At 42.1% G+C, this 22,177-nt stretch overlaps 2 protein-coding genes across 5 annotated transcripts in view; one reads left to right on the top strand and one right to left on the bottom strand.

Annotated features, from left to right (window-relative positions):
- SPATA18 (spermatogenesis associated 18) overlaps nucleotides 1-13,345 on the bottom strand; it is a 23,530-nt gene extending 10,185 nt beyond the window's left edge. The window contains exons 1-6 of one of the 2 annotated variants that reach the window (XM_030493433.1): nucleotides 13,013-13,345; nucleotides 10,700-10,787; nucleotides 10,480-10,589; nucleotides 8,839-8,957; nucleotides 2,558-2,692; nucleotides 1,672-1,909 (exon numbers count right to left, since the gene is read on the bottom strand). In XM_030493433.1, the coding sequence (XP_030349293.1) occupies nucleotides 1,672-1,909; nucleotides 2,558-2,692; nucleotides 8,839-8,957; nucleotides 10,480-10,589; nucleotides 10,700-10,787; nucleotides 13,013-13,099 (777 nt within the window). In that variant the 5' untranslated portion in view covers nucleotides 13,100-13,345. Of the gene's footprint in view, nucleotides 1-1,671; nucleotides 1,910-2,557; nucleotides 2,693-8,838; nucleotides 8,958-10,479; nucleotides 10,590-10,699; nucleotides 10,806-13,012 lie in introns of both variants that reach the window. The other variant, XM_030493432.1, reaches the window with a different exon arrangement.
- SGCB (sarcoglycan beta) lies at nucleotides 13,234-22,152 on the top strand. 3 transcript variants are annotated; one of them, XM_030493436.1, is made up of 6 exons: nucleotides 13,234-13,509; nucleotides 15,515-15,724; nucleotides 16,676-16,861; nucleotides 16,970-17,161; nucleotides 18,182-18,313; nucleotides 19,291-22,152. In XM_030493436.1, the coding sequence occupies exons 1-6, from the start codon at nucleotides 13,486-13,488 to the stop codon at nucleotides 19,492-19,494; spliced, it is 948 nt and encodes a 315-aa protein (XP_030349296.1). In that variant the 5' UTR covers nucleotides 13,234-13,485; the 3' UTR covers nucleotides 19,495-22,152. The 3 variants fall into 3 exon arrangements, with proteins under 3 accessions (XP_030349296.1, XP_030349297.1, XP_030349295.1); XM_030493437.1 differs by lacking the exon at nucleotides 13,234-13,509 and adding an exon at nucleotides 14,562-14,765; XM_030493435.1 differs by lacking the exon at nucleotides 13,234-13,509 and adding an exon at nucleotides 15,024-15,193.
- The last annotated feature ends 25 nt before the right edge of the window (nucleotides 22,153-22,177 follow it).

Below are 22,177 nucleotides of genomic sequence, written 5' to 3'. Positions count from 1 at the left end.
TTATCTGAGAAGATGAACTTAACCCAGTATTACTACTGTAAGGAGGAATATAAAACATGTTGTAAAATTTAAAGTTAAAAATAGTACTCTTCTGTGAGGACTCCTCTGGTTAAACTAGTGTGATTTACTTGCAGAAGACGGGATTGAAAAGCTCCCCACCTAACCTTCTATTTTTATGTAGGATTCCATCACACCCCCACAATCAATGAAATCACATTCAAAGACATCAAGAGCAGAATTCAGTAATAGCATTTTATTTGCTACAGCCTAACACAACAGACAGGAGCACCTCTTTTCTGTTGGGAAGAAAGGTTCAGTTGGAAAGTGTAAACTGAATGACAGTTGTGGGAAAAAACCTTCAGTAAGTTAATGTGTACGACCCTGAGCACATTTAAGAAACACACTGCTACTCTGACAAAGGTATGCACTACATCCATTCTACAGAAAAGAAGATTAAGTACAGAAAAATAAAACCAAGTTTCTTCAGACTGAGCTCTCAGGTAGTGTGAGATATCTAGGTAATTTCAAGAGGCCAAATAAAATCAGAAAAGCACAGAGCTACAGGCAAGAGGGAACACCATATGGAAAGGCTTTTTGCCGTCTAAAATGTAGTATTCCCAAAAGACTTCATCTAAATGAGGCAGTGTTGTTTAGTGCAGGAACCATCCACCTTTTGGAGCCATTCAGACTCCGTGTGCTCCTTTTAACATTTGTACTGTAGATCGCTGATCCTGTTCTAATGCTAGGACAGGACAGTCAGAACTGAATTCAGAGTTCGATGTAAAAGTGTGAGGGAAAGAAAGGAAAATCAAAAGGTAAAAAAGATGTTTTCTCCTCCATACTTCACAGAAATGCTAATTTACACACCATTTAATCCAATCCAGCCACACTATTTTATAGAATCATACAATCAACGAGGTTGGAAAAGACCTTTAAGATCATCAAGTCCAATCATTACCCCAGGACTGCCAAGACCACCACTAAACCATATAATTGAGAGCCTCGTCTACACAGTTTCTTAGCACTTCCAGGGATGGTGATTCCACCACTTCCCTGGGCAGCCTATTCCAATGCCTGATCACCCTCTTGGTGAAGACATTTTTCCTAATAGCGAATCTAAACCTCCCCTGGAACAGCTTGAGGCTGTTACCTCTTGTCCTGTCACTTGTTACTTGGGAGAAAAGACCAACCCCACCTCCCTCCATCTTCCTTTCAGGTGGCTGTAGAGAGCGATAAGGTCCCCCCTGAGCCTTCTCTTCTCCAGATTAAACACCCCCAGTTCCCTCAGCCGTTCCTCATCAGACTTGTTCTCAGACCCTTCACCAGCTTTGTTGCCCTTTTCTAGACACACTCCAGCACCTCAATGTCTTTCTTGTAGTGAGGGGCCCAGAACTGAACACAGTGTTTGAGATGTAGCCTCACCAGTGCCCTGTACAGGAGGGATGATTGCTGCCCTGGCCCTGCTGGCTACGCTATTGCTGATACAGGCCAGGATACTGTTGGCCTTCTTGGCTGCCTGGGCACAAGCTGGCTCATGTTCAGCTCCGTCAATCAGCACCCCCAGGTCCTTTTCCACTGAGCAGCTTTCCAGCCACTCTTCCCCAAGCCTGTAGCATTGCATGGGGTTGTTGTGGTCCTTCTGGCCTGTAAAACAAGAATTATTTTTCTTACCACAGCTGCAATGTATATTATCCTGTGTACCATCTCCATGTCACTGATGTATGCCTTCAAAAAGGTCTCCGCGTCCAAGCGTCTATGATCATAAATGTCACCAAAGCGTGTTATCAAGCAGGCGCGACGGGAAGCGTTTGTGCGCCTGGCTCGGCCAGGTGAGCAGCTCCTCAGGGGAAGCAGACTGAGTGACTTGTTCTCTCTGTGCCTTGGGGAAGGAGAGCGGCTCCGTGCAAGCCTATGACAGACATGTAAAGAAGCATGAGGCCACTTCGCCAGCCTCAAATGATTTTGCCATATGCAGTTTTCTGTCAATTTAATTATTACCAGGGTAGGCTGAGATTATATAATTAAAGTAGCAAAGCTGCGGCTGGTTAGTTTAATATGAAGGCTATTTTGTCAATACATTTTATGGGCCATAGCCTGCACAATAAAATTAAAGTCATCCCTAAAGTGTGTACAACCAAGTACTTTGTCCTGGGGAAACATACTTTTAACACTTTAGAAATTTGTTCCTCTTTCAGTACCACTGAAGAGATGTAAAATCAAACAAGTGAGAATATAACAAGTTCTGCCCTGCAATGGTACAGTGTTCAAAGAGGACTTATAAATGAAAGACCTAAACATCTCTTTTTATCCTGTACAGTTGCTCTCAAAGTATTTTGTAAAGCTGCTCTCCTTGCTGTTTTGCCAGACACTCAACATAGCTGCCTGAAATTAAAATATTTGGGCACTAGGACAAATCAGTTAAAGAGCTTATGTACCTTCATAACACAGTACAAAAGCTTAGCTTTTGTTTATACTTCAATTTCAAGTGAGGAGGGAATTCATGCTACCTAAAATGAACAATTTCTGATTCAGTAACTTCTCTGAATAACTCCTCTACCTGCTTTGGAGAAGAGACTTTTCGGCATCCAGGATAGAAATCTTATCCTTCAGCATTTGAATTTGATGCTCATAGTCATTCAGATGATCTAACTTCTTCTGGGTATCCTTCTCTTGAGCAGGAGAAATCTTCAGACTTAATCACACAGAATAAAGTCAGTCACAAGATGTCCTTCTACCAAAGCAAACCATCTCAATTAATGCTCATCAAATACAAAGAACAAAAAAGGGGAAATATAAAATACTGAGCAAGCTTCTCATGCTGAAATAAAGGCAAATCAAGAGTTTAAAAAGTATACCCCAAAGATTACTCCTAATGACACTTTAAAATGTAAAAGTGTACTGTGGCAGGAGACTGGACACCCTACGCCTTATATTACAGGAGAGATCACCGGTTAGCATTTGGTGTGCTTGCACTAGTTCAAGTCCAGATGATGAGGTCTAAGAAAAAAGTGGTTTCCTTCTCATATTTAAGATGTTAACTAAAGCAGCTCAGTTTTCTTTCCTACAGTTTAAGACTCTAGATATTTTCTTACATCAGGCCCTCGGATTTGGTTTTTTTCTTTGCTGGAATATATTAGTCAGCCAATGATAGATAACCTTTGAAGGTCCCTTCCAATCCAAACTATTCTACGATTCTATGTTATTCAAGTAATATCAAATGCTAATGATTCCTCTCCTGCTCTCCCCAAGAGAAGCAGTGTTTCTTAAACACTGGCAGACAACCAGTTAAGCAAGTTTATCTCTGTCTTTTACTAAGGGCTAAAGAATTCTAATATACAGAACAAGTGGGAAAGAAGAGTAGATTTGGGAAGATGAGTTCTTGAGATAGAAATGGTGGAAAACCATTAGGTACCAAAAAAAAAAAAAAAAGGTAAAAAACTCCTATATAATACACAGCACACTAGTCATGCTTCCCTTAAATTTCCATGCTAGACAATGCAGTGTTAATAACTATACAACAGAGAGGAAAAATAAGAAGTAACCACTTCACTGCTGTATTATTTTCATTTTGTTATTTAACCCTATTCACATGGGGATTTTTCAGAGAGTTAATGGTCTTTATCTCACTGCTGTGAGAACCACAAAGCTTCCATCTTTCCGTCATGACAGCAGGTAATGATTACAAATACAAACAGATGCTTAATTGTGGGTCTGCCTTTATCAGGAGGGGGAAGAAAAAAGAAAAAGAAAAAAACCCCAAAACACAATAGGAGAGCACATGATAGACTGAAGGCAGCAGAAATACCTGCATCTTTCATTGTCATATAGCAAGTCACAAACATGAGAAAAGCTGCCACTGAAAAGGAATGCTTCTTTCTGTGCTGGTTTTGGCTGAGTTAATTTTCTTCATGGTAGCTGGTATGGGGCTGTGTTTTTGATTTGTGATAGAAACAGCGTTGGTAACACAGGGATGTTTCAGTTACTGCTGAGCAGTGCTTACACAGAGTCAAGGCCTTTTCTGCTCCTCACCCCACCCCACAATGAGCAGGCTGGGAGTGCACAAGGAGTTGGGAGGGGACACAGCTGGGACAGCTGACCCCAACTGACCAAAGGAATATTCATACTATATGGTGTCATACCCAACATATAAAGCTGAGGGGAAAAGGAGGAAGGGGGGGACTTCAGAGTGATGGCATTTGTCTTCCCAAGTAACCATTTCACATGATGGAGCTCTGCTGTCCTGGAGATGGCTGAACGCCTGCCTGCCAATGGGAATCAGAATTACTGAGTGGTTTGGGTTGGAAGGGATGTTAAAGATCATCTAGTTCCATCCCCCCTGCCATGGGCAGGGACACCTTCCACTAGACCAGGTTGCTCACAGCCCTATCCAGCCTGGCCTTGAACACTGCCAGGGATGGGGCAGCCACAACTTCTCAGGGCAACCTGTTCTAGTGTCTCACCATCCTCACAGTAAAGAATTTCTTTCTTTAATCTAAACCTACCCTCTTTCAGTTTAAATCCATTCCCCTTTGCCATACCCCTACCTGCCCTTGTAGAAAGTCTCTCTCCACCTTTCTTGTAAGCCCCCTTTAGGTACTGGAAGGCTGCTATAAGGTCTTCCCAGAGCTTTCTCCAGGCTGAACAACTACATCTTTGCTGCGCTTGTGCACGGCTTTTGCTTTCCCTAGTAAACTGTCTTTATCTCAATCCAGGAGTTTTCTTTTACTCTTCTGATTCTCTTCCCCATCCCACCGAAGGGGGAGTGAGTGAGCAGCTGTGCGGAGCTCAGCTGCCGGCTGCTGTTTAACCGTGTCATTTTCTTAGGAAGAAAAACTAAATACCAAAAGGAAAAAAAAAACCCCAACTTTAAGACAGGCAGGCTTGAGGGCTTTTTTGTTTACTTGTCTTTATTAGGAGCATCTCATGCTCTCAGTTGCCCCGAAAGGAAAGAAACCCATGGACAGTTATATCCTTTCCTACAGTGTAAGCAGCAAAGTCAAGTTTCCTCCATTTTTAGGAGCAGCAATGTAATTTAACTAAAAGGCTGCAAGCATTTATTTAACAAGTATGACTACATTTCTGTTGTTGAAATGTCAGTTTTCACAGGAATTCACATGCTGTTGAAGTTAATTTCTACTTTGTTTGTGTTCTTTTTTGATAATATAACACAAAAAAAACCCAACCAAACAACCATGGGCTACATTTCGTAACAGTGAGGAATTATTACTGCTTTTAGAAGTGTCTGTAAGTCAAGCCACAAAAGGAAATCAGTTTCAGGGACCCCTGTGTTGAAATGGAAAGGTAGCTGCACCCATACTGATCCAGATTAACTTCTCAGATGTGACCAACACACAATCTCAAAACAATATTTTTAAACCAGAGATGTCAACACAACCAATAGCCATTACATCTGTGCAGATAGGCAAAAGGATTTGACAAAAATGGTCTAAAAGTAAAAGCCGCATAACAACTTTATCTTAATATAGATTGAGGTGTCTTTTATTTAAGATGCACTCTATTTCCGGGAGCATAATAGCAAACTGCAAACAGTGGTTTCCAGCTATATTCAGAATATGGTTCTCTCCTATTTAACTTCATCTACAAGGTTCAAATGCTATCAAGCTGTTAGTTTCAGAATTAATTGTTCCTCTAGCCTAAAGAAAAAAGAAGGATAGAAGTTCAGCCATAAGGGTTCTTCTCACATGGATCTACTTCTGCTAATTCTCTCTCTATAACACCAAGAAACAAAGCTACATGGAGCTACATGTTCAGGAGCTAAAGCTGGTTTTTGCTATAGCATAGGACAGTGTAGAATAAACAGAACCCGCTCAGATAAATGACAGACCATGTCTCTGCATGCTGACTTTCTGCCACAAATATCCCAAGATACAATTTTTTCTTATGCTGTTTTTAGCCAAGTAATTTCATCTTCTGCTGCCAAAAGAGTACTGGCTGATTTGGTTTTTGTGTCTTCGAGAGCCAACTGGGTTTTTGCCAGACTGCAAGAAAAATTAATAACCTGCGTGGTAAAGGCAGAGATTCTACCAAAGAATTTAAAATGACAACCTGACTGTTCAAGCAGACCAAGTCCATACCAATTTAACATATGAAAACAATCACAGTGGGCTTTGTGCAGACTATCAGCACACAAATAGCTTATAAAAAGTCCTATCTGACTATGCAATAACAGAATTATTTTGCTACAACCCATTATTTTTCATTAAGACTCAATTCTAGTTTCTCCATCCATTTCAACAATTTAGTATTCAGAATGATTTCACTGTCCATAGATGGGGTCCCTTCACTGGGACATGAATTCTATTTCTCCCGCACCTGGCCCCTGCCAACCAAAAACTACACCATCTCAACTCCATACTGCATCACCTTGAAAGGATGAGTTCTGAAACCTCCACATGATTTCATCTCCATCAGTTACCTCTTCCCAATCCTCTACCTTCCAGACTCCTACTTCTGCAAACCACAGCCAACACCTCTCTGACCTGAGTGCACAGAGAAAATACAATGCACAAAACTGTACAAAAGCCTTGCCACCAATTTCCTGCTTCTCGTGGGAGGTAGTGCTAAATGAGTTTTTCTTATACTGCAAACTGCCACATGCTCCCTCCAATCTGTATTAGTGAGTAACTTTCCTTGTACCCCTCGCCTTGACCCTCCGACACTTTTCTCCAGCGTAACAAATAACCTCTTTCTACCCACACAGGAGCATAGAATGAAATGCCTCATCCCTAAACCAACCCTTATATACACCTGAACCACCTTAACAGCTGAGGTTGGAAGGCACCTCTGGAGGTCATCTGGTCCAACCCCCTCCTCAAGCAGGGCCACTAAGAGCCCATTACCCAGAACCATGTCCAGATGCCTTTTGAATGTTTCCAAGGATAGAGACTCCACAACATCCCTGAGCAAGCTGTGCCAGTGCTCAGTCACTGCCAGAGTAAAAAAAGGACTTCCTGATGTTCAGAGAGAACCTCATTTTTTTCAGCTTGTGTTCTGCCTCTGGTCTGTCACTAGGTACCACTGGAAATAGCCTGGCTCTGTCTTCTTTACACGCCTTGCTTCAGGTATATTCATAAGATCCACCCATCTCCTGTAATTTTTTGTTATAGTTAGAAATCTTAACAGAAAATGACTCCTTTGCTTATTGAATCTTCCAGGCAGGAATTATTTTGCAAGACTATGTAATTCTGGCAAACCAGTTGAAATGCCAAGAACGAAACCACTCTCTTCTTCCAAACATTGTAGGGTCCTTCTCTGTCCCACCTTGTCACTTCTGATATTTAACAGACACAGTGAGATCACAAGATTTATTGGGTTTGTCCTCTTATCTTCTTTTCAGGGGGATGAACTGATCTTTAACTCACCCAGAGTTGCCTGAGAGACTTTTCTTGATGTTGAAAAATTGAATGCCTGCATTCATCCAAGATGAGACATAACAGATACTAGTGATGTGTGGTGGTGAATAATGGAAGAGCAACTGATCTCCCTTGTCTTTTATAAGGCCTCCAACACAGTCCCACACGACATCTTTGTCTCCAAATTGCAGAGATAGATACAGATTTGATGGATGGACTAATTGATGCATAAGTAATCAGTTGGATAGCTGTGCCCAGAAAGTTGCAGTCAACAGCTCAATGTGCAAATGGAGATCAGTGACAAGTGCCCTTCAGGGGTCTGGTATGGACCGGTACTGCTCAGCGTCTTTATCAATGACATTGACAGTGGGTTTGAGTGTGCCCTCAGCAAGTTTGTGGATGACACCAAGCTGAATGGTGCAGCTGATAATTAGAGGGAATGGATAACATCCAGATGACCCTTGGCAGGCTTGAGGAGTGGGGTGCTGTGAATCTCATGAAGTTCAACAAGACAAGAGCAAGGGGATGCACCCAGGTCAGGACAGTCACCAGTATCAGTACAGACTGGGTTAAAAATGGATTAAGAGCAGCCCTGTGAAGAAGGACTTGGAGATAATGACAGATGGAAAACGAGAAATGAGCTGGCAACGTGCATTTACAGCCCAGAAACCAAACATATCCTGGGCTGCATCAAAAGGAGTGTGACCAGCAGGTTAAGGGAAGTGATTCTCCCCCTCTACTCCTCTTTCATGAGACCCCACCTGGAGTACTCCATCCAGCTCTGGAGTCCCCAGTACGAGACAGATGTGGACCTGCTTGAGTGAGTCCAGGGGAGCGCCACAAAAATGATCAGAGGGTTGGAACACTTCTCCTATGAGAAAAGGCTGAGAGAGTTGAGGTTGATTAAGTTGGAGAAAAGAAGGCTTCAGGGAGACCCTATTGCAACCTTTCAACAGTTAAAGGGGGTTTATAGGAAAGAGGGAGAGAGACTTTATTTTTTACCCCTGTGCTAGTGATAGGACATGGACTAATGGTTTTAAACTCAGAGAAAAAAGATTTAGATTAGATATAACGAAGGAATTCTTTACAATGGGGGCGGCAATTCACATAGCTACTTGATTTTTATCAAGGTTAGCTCAGCATGCAACAGTTCATTGACTATAATTTCACTTGGATTGTCGTGCATTACACAAAACTCTTATCTAGAATACTGGCATGCTTTCCAACTCCTCTGCCAGAAGCAAAACCCACCACCTCAATTTATGAATGCACATATGACTGTATCATTTGTACCTCACTTTGGACACACAGACAATCCAGAGCCTAGATATATTTTGAAGCTCTGATTTTAAGCCAGAAATGAAGCATTTTAAAAAATCTCTGGCAGTATTCAGATGTGAAGAGAAAAACATGGCTTGTTGAAAACCAAAAAACGAACAGCAAGAATAACAGTTAATTCCCCTACTCTTGTTGCACTCGGTTGAGCTTTAGACGAGTTGAAGTCAGTTCTTCCTGCAGCTCTTGCAGTTCAAAATTCTGGTTGCTGGCCAGCTCTCTCAGCTGCCTCTCTTTCTCAATTAAATCCTACAACAAAACACAATCACGCTGCTTGAGTGTTCTACCTTGCAGAACTCTTCAGCAATGTAGGACGGTGTTATTACCAGATGTATTTCTAAAGATTTCAGTAAAGACCATTTCTAAAGCAACTGAAAACAGAAGCAATTGCATACCTTCTAGAGACACAAAACAAAGACTCAATTACATTAGGAAACAAAATTTCTTTTACACCTCATGATAGACGAGACTGCATGTGCAGATTTACTATCTCTATACACACCATCTTAACTAAGTGTTCTTGCAGATGTATTGCTTGTTTGCTGGGTTGGGGTTTTTTTTTTTTCAGCCAGTCATCTTCTGACTTACTATGTCACCAACTCAAGTAAAGTTTGGGGGAATTCATACAAAATAACAGAAACAGAAACAAAATAACAAAATAACAGAAAAATTTACCAGAACAGGAGGCAACAATTGTCATTCCAGAACGTACACTACTACACATGCAACTCTGTCTTTAGCAGCCAATAGATTTGCCTGGTGCTGCTGAATTAAGTAACTGTGCAGTAGGCTTTTCTTTACATTTTGAATGTCACATGCAATGACAGACCTGTAACTGGTATAAGAAGTGTAGTGTCATTTAGTAACATTATTACTGTACGCTTTGGGGTTGGTTTTTTTGCAGAACGCTACTCCTGCAATACACTAGAATCTTACTTTTAAGGGATATCACTTTTCATTTTATTTTTGGGTGAAATTTTAATTATGAAAGATTTTGATAAAAGAGGTATAAAAATGAGAACATGAAGGTATGACTGTCAAATATCAAGAACTTCAATATTTTCCCCTAGTCTGCATCAACCAACACTCTTATTTTCTTTCAAAGCACAAAGCCACAACAGATCTGTCATTTCTGCCAAATTGCTAGTAAAACAACCCCTTCAACACATATCAAATGCATACTAACTCCAAACATCAAATCAGATGTGTGGTGGTATCATGATGGACATGAGCACTTTTTTTTGCCTTATGGAGATATTATAATGCTCACACATTAAACAGAGATTTACTTTTTTTTCCTAAAAAAAAAAACACAAAAACAACTCACAGAAACACATGGAGTTTATGTATTATGTGTAAACACATGTATTTTCAGTGTTAGGTTTTTTTACTAATAGAGATATGGTGTAAATACTTCTGTGACATCTTTGCAAATGTAAATGTAGCATAATTCTTTACCTAGAAAAGGAAAGCAGTGCGAGAACATAGCTTCCCTTACGAAGTAAATTCATCCATATTGTCACTCATTTTTGTGAAACAGCATAAACCCTAGAAGGCCAAAAGTAACTTTAAGGCATCTTTGATATCCCTTTCAAAGGAAACTGAAGATGGGACAGAGAAATAGCACAGTTGTCTCCATGTGTGCAGCTAAGGACATATTTCATTAAGCAAAATCAGGGAGGGAGGTTATTATTAACAGAAAGTCATTAAAGCTCTCCTGCAGGTATAAACTCACACCGTTCTATTCCTTTAAAATAAATTTCCTACATACCTGAGTGAGAGTGGTTTCAAAGATCCTTCCTGATGAAGAACAGGTAAAACAAGGTGCTAGCCGTGGCAGGAGACGAGTTTTGATTGTTTCTACGCCTGCATATTGCCCGCCTTAGAAAACATATAAAGAAATTGTGAGAACACTTACAGAAAGAGCCAGACCTTGACAAGATGATGCATGTGAAATGTGCTAGTAGTAATAAGAGAAGGCAGTGATTTACCTTCTCGAGATGTTTCATTGAGGATTGCGAAGAGCTGCCCTTGAATCTCAGAGCTCAGTTCTAATATTTCACAGCATCGGTTCAGATTCTGATCACAGGAATTAAACTGTAAATTAATGTGTATTAATACATCTGTGTGGGTTTTCTTATTCTTCTTGTGCTCATGACTTCCCCCCCAAAAAAAATTACATCTTCACAACCTTTTCTTATTGAACCCATTAGAATACTCATCTTCAAAATATTTACATTGCTAATGGGCAAACAAACAAGATACCAGGACTTCTATCATACAGTTAAATCACTACTTGAAAACTTACTCCTTTCCCCATTCATAAAGAAGATGCAACCACAAGTATCTCTAAAAAAAAGTAACTGTGGATCTGCAATAAAATCTTTCAACACAGAGTTTTTAAAATAATAAAATAGGAGATAGTTGGGTGAAAAAGCTGTCTAAAATCGGATTTTTTATATTAGCTGAAATAATACATATAAGACTATTATCTTTCTCTGTCAACAGCCATGTGTGCCCTCCATGCAATTTCACCTGATTTTTAAGAGTTACCAGCTGAAATAGTACTGAAGAATGGGCAAAATCCAGGATTATGCCTAGGAAACAACAGAACAACAAAACTACACCACTTTCAGCAAATTCTGAAAAGGAGTTGATAGGGTTAGTCTGTCCAGGAAGCTACTGCACCTGCCAGGGGAACACACTTTGCACCTGCTTCCTTAATCTTTATCCATAACCTGTTCATCATCTTCCAAGTAGACCACCCTCGAGGTCTTCAGGCTTTAATGGCTCCATATGGCTTTTACAAGATCCAAACCAGCTAAAACTCTCACCCATGCCCCTGTCAGCTTGCATTTGGATTGCTGCAACATGCTTTCCTCTGGCCTCAAGGAGCGCAGTCTCACCCTGCTAACCTCCAACCCGCCGCAAAGTGCATTTGTCCAGCTCATTACACCAACAAAATACTCATGGTGCTCCCATCTGCCAGCTCCTCTTCTGCCACAGCAGCCTGAAACTGCTTGTCTTCATTCCCCAAGGCCTCAGAGACTACCCCACCTCACTTACTATGGAAAGCTTCGCTCCCACTGCTGCTCAGCCATCCCGAACTCTATCTCCACCATCCATTTACAAGATTTTAAAACGCATACCTCTGCCCTCCTTCCCCTAGCGTTCTGCACTTTGTGGTAGCTTTACCTGCTACCCTCAGACTTCTTCCTTAAAACTGTACTTGGCCATGAACCCTGAAGAGAGCTACCCTGGCTATTAATATGCTGTAACACCTATCTAGCACGAAGTATAAAAACAACTGACTTCCCTTGAAAGGCTGCGTCTCTGCTCAGCACCTTTTCTCACCAAGCGTAGCACAGGGTAGATGGTTACAGGCTAATGACCAAATCAACTACGCATGTCCTGGAGTTAATGAAACCTGGGGACACAGGAGTGGGAACTCTGTCACGATTTTCCGCTAAGAAAATTCACAGTTGTCGAATCTCAGGTCCCCTCATCTCATCTTTCCCTAGTTTTGCACCTTCTCTACCACTTTCCACTCCTCAATCTCCTGTTACCTTTTACTCCTCCATGTATCCCACTACATCCATCTGCAGCCTTCTCCTCCTACCTGAAACAATTTCCTCACACTTGCTTCCCTGTTGCTCTTTAATCCCCAGCTGAAACCAGGACATTGCCCCTTCGGAAGCCCATCAGTAGCTGTGCTGTCTTGCGGCAGCCCCTCAGCTCTAACAGGTTTCCCACCCAGCAGAGCTGGGGAGCTGAATAACCCCATTCTCACCTTCAACATCCTTTTTCCTCACATTTTCCTGACTGTTCCCAGGCCACAGGCAATTCCTTCTGAGCACACCCTCACCCCTGGTCCTTCCATCTGTCGGTCTTCTACCACAAATCACTTTCCTGATCCAGACTCAGTTATTACAGCTCAAACACCATTTTTAACCTCCAGCCCTTGCTTTCAGCGAACCCTCTCACAGGCAGTAAAGAAAGCAGCTGAGCTGCGAGTGCTACAGGCACCGGGTGTTAAAATAGTGATAACTGAGTGCGTGTGCGGGTCAACGTCCCAAACGGGCCTAAAGGGAACCTACTGCCGGCCTCAGGGCTCGGCGGCGCTGCGCTCAGGGCGCCTGGCTCCGCGTCCCGCCGTCACCGCGGAAACCGCCGCACGGCCCGGGCACCGCGGACAACGGCGCCGCTCCCGGCGGACCCCGAGAGCTGCGGGCCGCGGGCTGGAGGAGGCGGGCCGCCCTCCGCACAGCGGGCACGGGTTTCGCACCCTCCCGGCCGCGGCCCACCTCGTAGTTCCGGTACCAGTTCTCCAGCTTCTCCTGCAGCACCCGGCCGCTCTCCGCGCTGACCAGCCTCCTCAAGCTCTCCGCCATGGCGGGCTGTCAGCTCGCTCCCGGGGGTTGGATGGGCTGCGCTGGTTCCCCGCGCCCTCCGGGAGCCCTCCGCGGGCGGGCGGCGCGGGGGGAGCTGGTACCGCCCACCCGGAGCCCGCTGCTCCGGGCAGCGCCGCCTCCGCGCCGCGTTTATTGTTGCGATTGTAACGTCCGCGGGTGTCATGGCGACGCGGGTAACGCGCGGCCCGACCTGGCCCGGCCCGGCAGGGCAGCACCGCATCGGCCGCCAGGCGGCGCCGCCGGGAAACGCGCTGCCGGGCCGGCGGTGAGGCGCAGAGCCCGCCCCGACCGCCGCCCTCCCGCGCCGTAAGGGGGCGTTCGCGGGCCCCTCCGCAGCGGCGCCGGCGGCAGCGGCGGAGGCGAAGATGGCGGCGGCTGCCTCCGAGCAGGTGTGTCCCCGCCGAGGTGCGGGCACGGGGAGGCGCCGGGGCCGTCCCCGCCGGGGCGAAGGGGGAGCGAGGCCCAGCCCTGCCGGCCGCGGGGCGCTGCTTGTGGAGGGGGCGCTCGGGCGGGGGCGCCGTTTTCGCGGCGGTGGCCGAGGCTGGCGCGGTGCCGGAGCCCTCTGGCGGGGCTGTGAGCACCGGTGTCCGTGGCTTGCGCCAGCCGGGGAGGGGAGAGACAGCGCTTGGACGGCTTATGTCCGGGGCGGGTGGCCTTGGCCTTGCGGCGGGGAGGGGCCGCCTGAGCCCGCGGGCGCGGTGCAGCCCGGCGTTGTGCCGTCCAGCCCGCAGGGTCTCTGTCAAAGAAAAACACTTTCTGTTTTCGAAATAAAGTGTTCCGGCATTTCTGCGCAGGAATGTAGCTGTCTTGCGTGAATAGGCACTTGCCACTAGTAGGTGGCGCAGAACGCAGCTGGTCGGCGCGGGCGGTATTTATAGGCCGGCGCCGTGAGGCCTCTTGTTCCAGGGGCACAAGCACGGTACGCGGCGGCAGTGCCCAAGTGTGGAGCTCACAGCCGGGCTCAGCATCCGAGGCCTCACACGGAGCGAACGCTGCGTTCGCCCGAAGGGGTGTCACTGCCGCTGGCCGAGGGGCCGGGCAGCGCCGCGCAAGCCGCAGCGAGCAGGACCGAGCTGTTCGAGGGCTCATCGCTCAGGTATCTCCACGGGACTTCTAATCCGAGTGACTGTGCATGTGCATCTGCGCCAGTGGCAGCAGGGGTATGAAGCCCCAGATTCCTGAGGGTCCTGTACCAGCCATGTCTCGCGTGCCATGGGAAGCACTGCCTAGTTCAGCATGGATGCTCCAGCACTTGTTCCAGCTGTCACTGTTTCAGCCATGCTCTCCCTGTCCTGGTGCCCTCTTCTGTGGTGCTGCCTTACCAGGTGAAAAAACAACACTGGAGTTCTAGCTCACCATAACATCCTTTCCTCAGGACAAGATACTTACTGTTCCGTTGTACAAGATTTCCATTGCCTTTTTGCCAGAGCACAGGCCTCCTTCTCTCGGGTTCTTTGCCTAATCAATTCTGAGTTCCTGCAGGGTTAGAGTGACTTCCAGAACATCACTGAGGAAGCACTCCATAAACCTGTTCAGGTCAAGCACCTTTCTCGTCACTATTTCCTTTTTCCTCAGCAAAAGAAGATAACAAGACGTTTTTACCTGTTACCTCAGCATAGACACATGCAAGTGCAGTAAGCTTAAGGTGCAGCTTCAGGATTCCTTTCACATGAACAAACTTAATTGCATCAAAAAGATCAAGCCCCTTCTTTGAAGAATTGAGCCCTCAAATAGCAACCTGTTCTATTTAGCGGAGGCACAACAAAATTTTGGACAGTTACAAAAATACATCAAAGGTTTATTTTCCCTATGAATATCTACAAGAGTTTCCTCTCTGTGTTGATTTGATACATTGACAGAATATCCCCTGCAGTCTAGTAATTCAAATGATTAAATTAAAGCAAGGCTGGCCAGGTTTGAAGCTTTTCTTAATGCTGCATACAAAAAAATACATGTTGAATGCAAACCCTCTGCTACCAAACTAACTTTTTGTATCTACCATCTGCCTTTTGGATAGGCTTATTCAGAGTTTATCCTGCATTAGCATGTAGGGAACTACAATCCTGTGCATTGGTAAATGACCTGCAGGATTATGTCCTGTATCATCCCCAAGAGCTAAAAACTTGATGAAGTTCTTTACTGCTATTTTTTTTTACTGCGACAATGTCATTAGTAATTCCTATCTGTCATGACAAAATGAGATATAGAAACATATATTGTCTAAAAATATCTGGGTTTTAATTTTAGTCATTGCATTAACAGAGTGCAGTGGTTGTAAATGTGTATCTAAGTACGAAGTGTCACACTGAAATAAAATAGTGAACATAATAACTAATACATTCCAGTACATATGTGTGTGTAATTTTAACAGCTTGTCCATGCTTTGTATTGTAGCAAAGTTCTAATGGCCCAGTGAAGAAGTCTATGCGAGAGAAGGCTGTGGAACGCAGGAATGTTAATAAGGAGCACAACAGTAACTTTAAAGCAGGATACATCCCAATTGATGAAGACCGTCTCCATAAGACAGGGTTACGTGGCAGGAAAGGCAACTTGGCCATTTGTGTGATTGTTCTTCTCTTTATTTTGGCTGTCATCAACCTGATTGTGAGTATAATACTTCGGCTGTAAGCAACCTTAGGACTTAATTCATTTTGATGGCTTATTAGAGAAATAAATATTCCCATATGGTTGAGAAAGGCTTAAAATGTACTGAAATGAAACTACATGAAAATGTACTGTAATGAAATTTGCCATTTTTCTTTTTTGGGGTTTTTTTTGTTTGTTTGTGTATTTGTTTTTCTTTTGTAATCTGAGCAAGATTAGATGGAAGAATCTTTTAAGTTCAGTCATGATCATTTCATTATCATGGTCCCAGTAAAGAACCTACTATTTATGCAATGCAGAATTAGGAACCTCGAAAGCAGCTCTCTCTTCCCAAACCTCAGTAACAGCAAATGTGTAGTGTTACTAGTGAGGTTCAAATGCATTTGGGATAAATTATTATGCCAGAAATATTTCGTATATAATAAGAGTTGTATGTGAGCATTCAGAATTAACTATCCACTGCATTTTAAACCTACATTGTTGTAATTACCACCTTTTTATTGCTTTATCAATGAGAACTAATGAATTATTTTTAATAATTGGACATCCACCTGTGAAGGTGCTTTCTTGTAGTTCAAGGGTAAGTATATCCTGAGCTCAGCTGCTTTCTTTAGGAAATCTGTTTAGCTAATGATACCGTGGTTACCCTTAAACAGGAGAAAGATTTAATTATGGACATGATTTTGTTTCAAATATATATATATCATAGAGAAAGAAATTTTAGCTACCATTTCAGATGAATCTAAAAGCCATGTAAAATGCCTTTCATAACTAAGTGCATTCTGATGCTTCCAGTATGAATTAGACAGACTACAGTAAATTCACACCCAAAGCTCACTTAAACACTGCGTTAATAATTATTTCAAATAAAACATCTAGTCAATACAATACTTGTTGTGGGAAGATCCAAACAGTCAAAGTAACCTTTGAAACTGTGTGTTTCTCTTTCAGATCACACTGGTTATCTGGGCAGTGATTCGCATCGGTCCCAATGGTTGTGACAGTATGGAGTTCCATGAGAGTGGCTTGCTGCGGTTTAAGCAAGTTTCTGACATGGGTGTTATACATCCCTTGTATAAAAGCACTGTAGGAGGCAGACGTAATGAAGACTTGGTGATCACTGGTAATAATCAGCCTGTAAGTTATATCGTTAATTGGAAATTTGTGAGCAACACTATGGTATAGCACTCATGAATAAACGTTACACTTCAAACATCATTAACTTCATGACTTCTGTTTCTGAAGATTGTATTTCAGCAAGGAACAACCAAGCTTAGTGTGGAAAAAGACAAAACTTCTATTACCAGTGATATTGGCATGGAATTTGTTGACCCACGGACACAAAATACATTGTTCAGCACAGACTATGAAACTCATGAGTTTCATCTGCCAAATGGAGTTAAAATCCTGAATGTACAGAAGGCTTCTACAGAGAGGGTATGTCTCCTTTAACTACCACTTTTTGTAAAAGTTCATTACAGAATTGCCTTAGTTGTAGAGTAAGAAAAAAACAACTTTACTAATCCAATTTTTCTAAGGCATACTTAGAATTTTGACTAAATGTAGCTAAAAATGCAGCTCTGAAAGTGTAAATCACTCTAAAGAACAGAGATGAAATCTGACATCGCTAAATGAGTGCAATATCTGGAATACCATACCAGCTAGGCCTGTGTGTCTTTTTATTAAGCATTTACTCCTTTGTGCATGAATAACTGTTTCAGAAATACAATTTCTATGAAAAGCTTCTCTGTTTTTAGTAAGATCTTACAAAAATAATTACCAGAATTTCATGTATCTTTTTCCTTCTGTTGGAGACAAATGTTAATACAATCAGGATTTCAGAAGTCTTATTACAAGTGTAGAGAACAATCACCATGTTACAGGAGTTGTGGTAAACAAGTTCTTAGTTCAGTTTCAGCAATAAATATGATACATTTATCAGAAAACTAACAAAACTAAATGCCAGGGTGTGTACATTTAAAACTGAGCTTAATGTGAGACTAAAATTTCTTTCTTGCATGTGCTTACTCATAACAAAGGCTTTACACATAGAGTACAGTGCATAGTTCTTTTGTATAACTTCAGTAGAGTATCAGTGGCTTTATAGAGGGTTGAGTGTGCCTTAGGAAGCATTGAGCAATCCGGTTAAGAACAAAGAGAATTTAGTTCTTTGTGTTTCCTTTGCAAGGCTAACAATTAGATAGTATGTTCCAGAAAAAAAACCCCACACCTATTTTACATACCTTCCATAATTAAGACATCCTTGGTTTTAAATGGGAATGTGGAAAATTACAAATGGGCAGAAACTTCATATGCATAATATCAGAAGGGCAAAAAGCACATTGAAGTTTTTTTATTAAATTGCAGCAAATTTTTAAGGTAATGGAAGTTACTGAGACAAACCCGAGTGACACAGTTTCATTGCTCTGTAATACACTTGTTTTGTCATGTTCTTAGATTACCAGCAACGCGACCAGTGATCTAAACATAAAGGTCGATGGCCGTGCTATCGTCCGTGGAAACGAAGGTGTTTTCATCACAGGCAAGACCATCGAGTTTCGAATGGGGGGTAACATGGAACTTAAAGCAGTGAGTATTTCAAATCAGCATTTTTTTGAACAGCTTAGTTTTAAATTGAGGCTGATAATGAACTGATGCAGCTTTATATAGTTTCAAATTTTATATAAAGTAGCATTGCATAAAAGTTTAGTTGCAGTCTGTATTTAGTAGGATTTTCATAGAATCATAGAACAGTTTGGGTTGGAAAGGACCTTAAGATCATCTAGTTCCAACCCCTCTGCCATGGGCAGGGACACCACACACTAAAGGTGGTTTATTACTTTGCTGTTAATTAGTGGTTTAATAGTTTTCAGGTAACAATGATTTACTACTATTAAAAGGCCAAAAACCCACAATGCAGTTAAAGCTAAGCTATTGGCCTCTGCACTGAAAATACCAAAGGGAATTGATCTTCTGTTTTGGAGGCTTTACTGGGGTCAGCAACCTTTGACAGAGGAGCAGAGCACACAGTTAGGAACACCATCATCTGTGCTGCTGCAGTATGACTTGCCAGCATTCATTTAAGATTTCTGGAGATTAAGATTGCAGGGCATATAGAATGATGGAAAAGGTTACACGAGGGTAAAAAAAATAGAGATACATGCACTTTCATTTCATGTGTGAATGAATTTCATGTATTAATTCAATCATTGATTCCCATTTCATGTCCACAGTTTTAGATGTACTGCATTTGGTAATAGGTCTGTAAAGTTAAAAGCCACACTACTGCTGTCTCTCAATATCAGTCTACCACTGGAATAGCAAAGTACATTGCTGACTGTAATTGAGAAATCCAGAGGCATTATTCACAAATTTAATTAAAAAATGTGACCTTGTCATACGTTGGTTTTTTATCCTGTTGATTCCTACAGCCATCCTAAAGATGTCACTTATTCATCAAACCAGCTTGTCCTTTTCAAAACTGACCTGCCTTGTTTAAGAAGTTATACATATTTTATACATATTTACATTACAAGTTACACATATTTTTTTCTCCTTCTTAATAGGAAAACAGCATTATCCTGAATGGCACTGTGATGGTCAGCCCATCGCGACTGCCAAGTTCTTCTTATGGGGAACAGTTTAATAACGGCAACTGGCTGCGTTTCAAGCTCTGCATGTGTGCAGATGGGACACTGTTCAAGGTGCAGGTGACAGGTTATAACATGGGTTGTCAGACTTCTGTCAATCCATGCGGAGCCACGCACTGAAACACAAACCAATACCAGGAGAGTTCTCTTCTGTGTTTACATGTATTTGTATGAAGTAATTGCATGCCTTCAAGGATTTCTGGTTTTACAGCAGTTTATACTAACATTTGTTACATAATATTTTTAAACAAAGGCTGTGATGTTCACCAGTATTATGTCACCATCCTGTTAGCCATAATAGTGGCACTGATGTAGTAAGCTGTCTGTCTACATGTGTACCAAAGTACCCTCCCGAACTGGGATCAGTAGAATATATTTCAAGAATGTGATCTTAGCAACAATCTTGTCTGCCTTCAGTTGCCTTTAGAGGAGGTTTTCGTCCTACATCCCAAGACCTCGAGGGCTGCTGTGAACACATCTGTGATCTGAAGAACTTCAACAGGAATGTCAATTTGTTGTTGAAAGTGGATTTACTGGCAGATTTTTGTCTCCTCTTCATTTCTTGCCAAAGGTTGATATAATGATTTCCCCCAAAATGATGTGGTTTACCATATGCGTACTAAGAGAGGGGTAGTGGCAGATTCACTTTATAGTATTGCATTATTTCTGCCATATATTCTCATGTAGTTTAAAAATGAAATTATGCTAGCATAAATAATATTTGCAAAGTAATATCAGGTGTGGAAACGTAACTTCAATTTCGAAACAGTCCTGTGATTACTGAAGTGGTACTTGAGCTCCCATTCTGTCTGTGCCGTTTAGGCATTCTGCAGTTGCTTAATTTATGTTAAGTATTTATAAAACATGTTTGTATTAGAAGTACATTTTTGAAGATGTACTTGTTACTTGCTCACTACCCAAAAAAGTGTTTTCCTGGGTGCTTTAGTGTGAACTGCATATAATCTATTTTTCAATGGGTAATAACCTAAAGCATGACTGTTGCAGCAGTGTCTGAGATCAGATCTCTTTTTCTCTGCCAACGTCAGTACTGATGCGTTACCAGAAACCTCAGAATTAAATTCTGAGGTTAAACTGCATGGCTATAATTCTAAATGTGATGGTAAATTTAGGTAATTCTAAATGGATCTTGTCTGCAGAGTAAATACATGTGTATCTGAATTTGGCAACAGTGTCTATGGAGGACTGGGGCCTTACAGAAACTATCACAGCCTTTTAACTGCTTTTGCAGAGGTAAGGTGTTCTGTACTAAAAATAGACCAGCTCATTGTAAGATTCCTCCTTTCCCCACCCCATGTATATCTTCAGTTTAAATAGTTTTGTTTTGCAGTAGCATCAAGTAATCTTAATAATGGAGGCCTCAAAGGTCTTTGTGAGTAGCTTTTTGACAGTTTTTTCTAGATAAGCACACGCTTCTCTTCCTAAAAGTTGTGCAAATGTTACACATTAACTTCAGAGTTGGTCATTTGTTATGGACTGTCTACCTCTGGTTTGCTGCTTTCAAAGTACATAGAATTCCACAAAATTCAAACCAGCTCCTGTTGCAACAAGAACTTTGTATCCAAGGTCCCATTTCGTGTATTTACTAGAAGTCAATATGTCCTCATGCAGGAGGTGTAGGGCTGGAAGGGATTTCTCGAGGGGATCCTTAGGTCAGGCATTACACCACACAGGAGGTCAGAGTAGTCATGTTTCCTTCATTGCCCAAAGGCAAAACCAGAGTTTGATGCTCGATAGTTGTTGAGGTTTTGGGAGGTGGACAGCCATGGAGCTGTTCTAACAAAACCAGAACACAGTAAACCGTAGCAAAAGCCATTGAATTGCTCACATTAGAGATTATGGGAAAGTACTAACATTTTGCAAACTGCCTTCATGAACTTCTTAATTTTACTAGAGTTAATCTTTATTAACCACTTCAACACACGTTTTGCTAAAAACATGCACACACCTTTGCTGCTAAGCAGTGCCTCAGTGTCTGTTACACGCGAGAGGAGGAAGTAAACGGTAACATTTTTAGAACTTTCATGCTAATGGAAGTTGGTCACTTTGTATGTATAAAATATAGACACACATGCACACACATAAAAATATAAGCAGCAGTATCCTCAAAGCTGAAATAGATCTTGAAAACAACAGATAGATACTGCCTGCAAGAGTAGCTTACAAAGAGCATATTAAATCTTTTTTCTGGTTAATGCTGACATGCCTATATGCTAGTGTTGGATTCTTTATCAAGAGTTCTTTTTAAAATACTGTATGCAACATAGCAGGAAGATTTGTCACAAAGGTACTCTTAAATCAGGGGCTGGAGGCTTGGTGTGGATCTTTTTGCCAAAATATAGCAAAACCGATCATAGAAAAAGCAAATGAAGTTATCATTTTGTAAGCCACTATTTCTGCATTGTTGGTATATTTTGTTGCCTTCACTACACAGTTTGAGAAACGTTGGCACCACACATGCCTTATGTTGTGCATTTATTTGCTGGTTTTCTTCTAATTGCCTGAGGTTCATTTTTCTATATGTATTTAAAACATTGTGTGGCACGTTCATTATTTCATTCCCACAGATGCACTTAAGATTCTGTGTGTTCCAAGTACATTCTACATGCCTCTGTGTAAAATAACATACTGGGCACGTTGAAACAACTTAGATGTGAAGAGTTCTCAGGACAGGTAAAGGTGGTGGTTGTTTCAGTAGGTGAAACCCAATTGAATTTCAAATGTTTGTTTTGAAATGAAACAATAAATTCTTACAATGCAGCTGGGGTTTGCAAGTGTTATTTGT

This window comes from Strigops habroptila, chromosome 7 (genome assembly GCF_004027225.2).
Source record: "Strigops habroptila isolate Jane chromosome 7, bStrHab1.2.pri, whole genome shotgun sequence".
Taxonomy (NCBI): Eukaryota; Metazoa; Chordata; class Aves; order Psittaciformes; family Psittacidae; genus Strigops; species Strigops habroptila.
Note: the sequence above shows the minus strand (reverse complement) of the source record. Positions and strands in the feature narration are given on the sequence as shown.

What these genes read in the sequence shown, in the direction of transcription:
- SGCB (XM_030493435.1), top strand. Translation starts at nt 15,080, where the DNA reads ATGCAAACCCTCTGCTACCAAACTAACTTTTTGTATCTACCATCTGCC. An exon ending in TGGCTGTCATCAACCTGATT is followed by an intron (nt 15,725 to 16,675) that starts GTGAGTATAATA and finishes TTTCTCTTTCAG; the next exon opens with ATCACACTGGTTATCTGGGC. An exon ending in GTAACATGGAACTTAAAGCA is followed by an intron (nt 18,314 to 19,290) that starts GTGAGTATTTCA and finishes CCTTCTTAATAG; the next exon opens with GAAAACAGCATTATCCTGAA.